Source organism: Brassica oleracea, chromosome C6 (assembly GCF_000695525.1).
Source record: "Brassica oleracea var. oleracea cultivar TO1000 chromosome C6, BOL, whole genome shotgun sequence".
In the NCBI taxonomy this organism is placed as follows: domain Eukaryota; kingdom Viridiplantae; phylum Streptophyta; class Magnoliopsida; order Brassicales; family Brassicaceae; genus Brassica; species Brassica oleracea.
Window position 1 is genome coordinate 18,653,237 of NC_027753.1, and position 5,254 is coordinate 18,658,490.

Below are 5,254 nucleotides of genomic sequence, written 5' to 3' on the forward strand. Positions count from 1 at the left end.
CAAAGACTAATGAATGTAGCATTGCCAAAGGCAAGAAGAGTCGATGGTCATGTATGAGGTCCATGAGTGTATTTGGTTGCAGAGCCATAGTTCAATGAGATCGTAAAACTCATTACAGCAATAATCATTGATCACATCTTGATCTTAGACACTCATGAGACAAGTTATAAACATGTATAGGCGAGATCTATGACTCAACATGAATCGATCAGATTAGAGTGTGGTTGATATACATCCGTGTAGAAAAGATGCACCAGGACATATACTTATGACTTGAGATTACAAGTTCATGGCACCATGCTCAGCATGTATATTGTCTGTAAGTCTGACCGACCAAATTAAGAGTAGCCGATAGCAAAGATTCACTTATTGACCATGCACACACGATGTCATAAGACATGAGAAAAGACCGGAGATGTCAAAGTAATCCAGTTACGGTTCAGTAATAAACTTGGCCGATTTGTTTACTTCCTACCTGCACGTCCAGGAAGCTCACGCATCAGATGCGTAGGCTGAAGAACTTCCACTGAGGTTCACATCAGGGGGAGTAGTACGTGTTGTACTCTTTTTCCTTCATTATGGTTTTGTCCCACTGAGTTTTCCTGATAAGGTTTTAATGAGGCAACATTAAGCGTATTACAATCCCTAAATGATTATGGCATCCAAGGGGGAGTGTTATAAATCAATTGGTGGATGTCCATAACCGGCCCGGTCCATAACCGGCCCAAACCCTAGAGAGAGAGAGACGGTCCAAACCCTAGAGAGAGAGGCGGCGGCCGCGGCATGGAGAGAGAGGGAAAGTCGGCTAGAGACTTTCTATTCTTCTAGTTTTCCTATTTCATCCATGTTTATGATTTGTAATATTTCCATTTATGTATTTCTATTTATCTCTCATGTAACCCTTATATAAAGGAATCTCTTATTCATTAATAAAACACATAAATATTCAGACCTAAAAGCTTCGTTTTACAACAGTAGCATTGATAGAGTAATTTTCATGATTACCACTTTTTCGGACTATAATTCATGTTTATTACCACTAAAAAAATATTTTCTAAAATATATTTTTCGTTAAAAAAACAAAACAATCTTATATTCTTGTTCTATATATATATATAATGAATAATTATTTAAATAAATAATTTCTTTTATGTCTTCGTATTATAATTTTTTTATAATTTGCTTTTTGAATTTTCTTTTTTTCGAATTTTTTTCCAAATTTTTTTTTGAAAATCGAAAATTAGTTTTGAATAGTTTTTTAAATATATTTTTTTATGTATTTATTAGAATCTTAAATTTGACATTCCAAAAATTCTACTTCACCCTTCAATTCTAAACCCTAAATTTATATTAGTTAATTCTAGGATTTTAAATGTTTTTTTTTCTCTTTTTAAAGGTGAAGATAAAAATAGTTAGTGTAAACATGAAAAATTATATTATGAATATGGTATTTTTAGCAATTTCCTTTGATTAAAACAGTGACCAAAAGTTTTCTAACCAAACATCTAATATTTCTTGAGCGGAGCATGATAGGCTTGCAAAGAGATCGTCTGGTGAGGCGACAGGTTAATTAACAACAAAGTTAATATTAGTTAATATATAGTATCATTGAAAACACGGTTCCCTGCTGAAAAATGGGAGTTGGGACGAAGGGGTATTCAAGTCTTTCTTTTTAATCCTGATAATCTTCATGAATTTTAAAACCTTGGACCGTAACACATTGATTAAATATTAGTGAACGACGTATTCTCCTTTTAGTTGCTACTCAGCCCGATTATTCTTCGTATTAGACTCGCCGACCTAATATGTTTTTGACTAAGAGAAAAGAAGACTCGAAATAAAAAATGTAAAAAATAAAAAATTGGTGATCCCCTGTGTGGACTCTCGATAAAGGACCATGAAGGCAACAACCACAGTGGCAAAGGTCCAGCAAACACCGCTCGTCTCACCACCAACCCCTTCCCATATTATCTCAATATATTCAATCATCAAACTACACCTCGGACAGTTATGACGTATCTACGAAAAAAATAAAGCCGTCAACATCTATATAATTATATTCAGTAATATTATGTAAACTCGATAAAAATACAGTAAACCAGATCTCTCTATCATTGGAAAACTATATAATAAACACATGTACTCGAAAATATGACAAAAATATATTTCCATTTATTAAGAAAAAAGCAACATTACTCCCAATTGTTAGATACTGAGTTCACAAGCAAACTAACTAATAATCTTTTCTCCTAATCAGCATCTTGCTCTCTTCATTTAAAAAGATCAGTGTTGTAGCTCCTGACTCTGATAAAATTTCAGAACCATAAGATAAAACATTTGATCTGAAGTCTAATCAAACCAAATCAAAATTTACCTGTAAATGCCATGTCTATAGAGGGCTTTTTCATTAGCAGTCATCCATAAAATCTTCTCGCTGGTTGAGTGCAATGTCCAAATCAGCTGTCGGAAAGTAAGCGGTCAAGCTCACCAAACCCATCATCTTCATCTCCATCATCATCATGTTCAACATCTTTCAGAAGTTTCTGTGTCGTATCAAGACCGTCAAACTTGGTTTTTTCACAAAATGAAAGTTTTTGTGAATCCCATTCCTCTTTCAGTTTCTCAACCTTCTCTCCCATCAACTCTTTCTCTTCCGCTATGTGCTTTATGTCCCCAATCTCCACTATCTCTCCTGCACCTTAACATTACCCAAAAAAACAAGCGATATTAAACATAAAGAACCATTGATATGGTAGTACCACATATGCTTAAAATCTCATATGCTAACAAAACAGTTCAAATGAAGTAGCATACTTTTCATTGCGCGCTTCTTGGCTTCTGCATACTCTATAGACTGTTTATGTATGGAGCTCAAATCAACTTCTTTACCCTGATAATAAGAAAAATAATCAGCATACCCGTTTATATATATTCTTCTGTCTTCTATCTTAAGGAAAAATTATCTCGTACTCACCATATCAAAATGAATAAACTTCTCAATCTCGGTTTCAGAGGTTAACCTATTTCAAGTCAAGATTGAGAATCATATAAGTGAAAATGTTATATTAATAAATAGCGATTAGTTAGTCTTACTGAAAAAAATTCAAGGGACGAAGTGACATACTTTTTGTAAGCACACCGCACAAGTCTGTTCTGTAGCTCTATCGATTGATGAAGTTTCTCGGTTGTAGACGTTTCATCAAAGTCCACAGCTCCAAATATAAACACGTTTTTATCAAGCATTTGTTTCCCCACAGCAGTAGCTATCTCTACACCTTTCTCTTTTGCCTCAACTATAAGATCCCTAAATTTCCCAAGCTCCTCTGCAAATATAAGAACCGTGCTAGTTAATTATGATTATAAACGGTAAAGATAAGATTCAACAAATGGCGAAGACTTACGAAGTGAGATATAAATCCGGAACTTGGGTTTAAAAGGCTGGATCTCATGAAGGCAATAGAGGCAGTAAAGACCTCCAAGCCTCCGTGAAAAAGAATCAATACTAACCATGTGGCCTGTAGACATAAGGCTTAGCTTGTGAGCTTAGCTAAGAGAACAATCACAATGTGGAAACAGACAGACAGCAACGGATAATTAGTGTTCCCAAAACTTACCAATGGTATGAGCATATAGTGACTGAATGAAAAATGCTAAGTTGGTGTTAGGGAAGGCTTCATATATGTAAGAAAACTTTCGAGATAGCCACACCCTCTTCATATCATCAAACGTTGTCAAATCACCCTGCAAGTAAAACCAGAGACACAACAAGTTTGAAAGCCTGAAAAACAATTTGAAACAACTAACAAAGATGGAGAAATAAATAAAAGGTACCTCCACAAACTCGTCTATGAGTTCATCGATGTCTCTCTTGAACAGAGAAAGATTCGTCCCTGACATGCACAAACAAGTAAGAGAATTCAAGAAACAGAAAAGTATAAAAGGAACCAAATACTCTAAATCAACGATCCATGTGTCCATAACAGAGCGTCTTCCCTTCAACAGAAAGGTTACAAGATTCAATGTTTGATATCTCACCTGAAGTACGCGGCTTCATCTTCTTTTGCGTCCTTCCATTAACGGGAACAAGCTTCCAGTTTTTCCTCTTGTTCATTATGGTTTCCTTCTCTCCTTTATGCTAAAGTTTGGAACCTAAAACACCAAAACCAAATCAAACCCGAAGCACCCTCCGCAACAATAAGCTTCAACCTTTCGTTCTCTATGGAGATTTATGAGACAACAAAAAGAACCTTTGAATCTAACGATCATTGGCACTGAATCTAAAAGTCAGTTACCTGAATCAAACTAGACGGTGGACGGTGGACGGAGGATGGAGGACGGAGGAGGGGAGGCAGAGCGTAGCAGAAGCGAGAAAATCAGCCGGGCCGTTTTCTTTTAAATAATATATTTGGGCTAAGCCCAAGATACACGGCCCATCTAGTTGTTCATTTATTTTGATAATGAAATAAATTAGAGAATGCTACAACATTGAACCGGATTAGACCAAAAATCTTGTATTCTCAACTAGGATTCTCCTCTGCTACATTCGGAAACGAACAAGTTGACTTTTGCGATCTTTATGAAATAATACAAGTTGCAAATCTTTATATATAAAGAAGGCTTTGTATCCTTCCTAGGCCATCCAGCTCAGCATCCAGCTAGGAAAATCGAAGTCCATGGTGTTGACACGTGTCCCGCATATACAAAACGCTACACTTCGTTAAGTCACCTTACGCAACGCATCATTTCATTAATACTAGAATTTTTGTGTTTGTTGGGCTTATTGTTTTACCCATAAATTATGTGCTTTTAGATAATAAGCCCGGTGGCCCATTATCTTCGTTACACGGCGGCACCTGTTCTGCTTCTCCGAACTCTGAAACGGCTCGAGTTATGGTTTTATAAATATGTCAGTACTTCTCCTCCTCAAATCATATGTTTCTCCTATTTTAGTATACATATTCACGGTGATATGTCTAAATCGATGATGTTTTGGTCCGATTTGAAGTCCGGTAAGTTTATCCCCAGATCTTGATAATCGTGTTTTCAGATTATTCCGTCGATCATTTCCATGTTTGTTGATACTAAGATTTCTGAACATGGATGTCTCAGGCGACCATAACGCAGGCCACCATTAATGCTAACTGGCGTCCAACATTCCGACCTAGACTCACGGCCGGTTCGATGTGTTTCGATGTGTTCAACAGCCGGTACTATGATAGGGTTCGTGTTTTACAAAAATGTTAATAAATCTGTA

General features: G+C 36.2%; 1 protein-coding gene across 2 annotated transcripts; it reads right to left on the reverse strand.

The window, feature by feature from the left end:
- Nucleotides 1-1,757: 1,757 nt before the first annotated feature.
- On the reverse strand, nt 1,758-4,381 carry LOC106298527. 2 transcript variants are annotated; one of them, XM_013734665.1, is made up of 10 exons: nt 4,293-4,381; nt 4,036-4,149; nt 3,832-3,890; nt 3,615-3,741; nt 3,402-3,515; nt 3,125-3,323; nt 2,975-3,020; nt 2,815-2,890; nt 2,375-2,698; nt 1,758-2,019 (listed from the first exon to the last, which is right to left on the reverse strand). In XM_013734665.1, the coding sequence occupies exons 2-9, from the start codon at nt 4,109-4,111 to the stop codon at nt 2,457-2,459; spliced, it is 939 nt and encodes a 312-aa protein (XP_013590119.1). In that variant the 5' UTR covers nt 4,112-4,149; nt 4,293-4,381; the 3' UTR covers nt 1,758-2,019; nt 2,375-2,456. The 2 variants fall into 2 exon arrangements, with proteins under 2 accessions (XP_013590119.1, XP_013590118.1); XM_013734664.1 differs by lacking the exon at nt 1,758-2,019 and adding an exon at nt 2,153-2,304.
- Between the last annotated feature and the right edge of the window lie 873 nt (nt 4,382-5,254).

What these genes read in the sequence shown, in the direction of transcription:
- LOC106298527 (XM_013734665.1), bottom strand. Translation starts at nt 4,111, where the DNA reads ATGAACAAGAGGAAAAACTGGAAGCTTGTTCCCGTTAATGGAAGGACG. An exon ending in GATGAAGCCGCGTACTTCAG is followed by an intron (nt 3,891 to 4,035) that starts GTGAGATATCAA and finishes TGTGCATGTCAG; the next exon opens with GGACGAATCTTTCTCTGTTC. An exon ending in ACTATATGCTCATACCATTG is followed by an intron (nt 3,516 to 3,614) that starts GTAAGTTTTGGG and finishes TTATGTCTACAG; the next exon opens with GCCACATGGTTAGTATTGAT.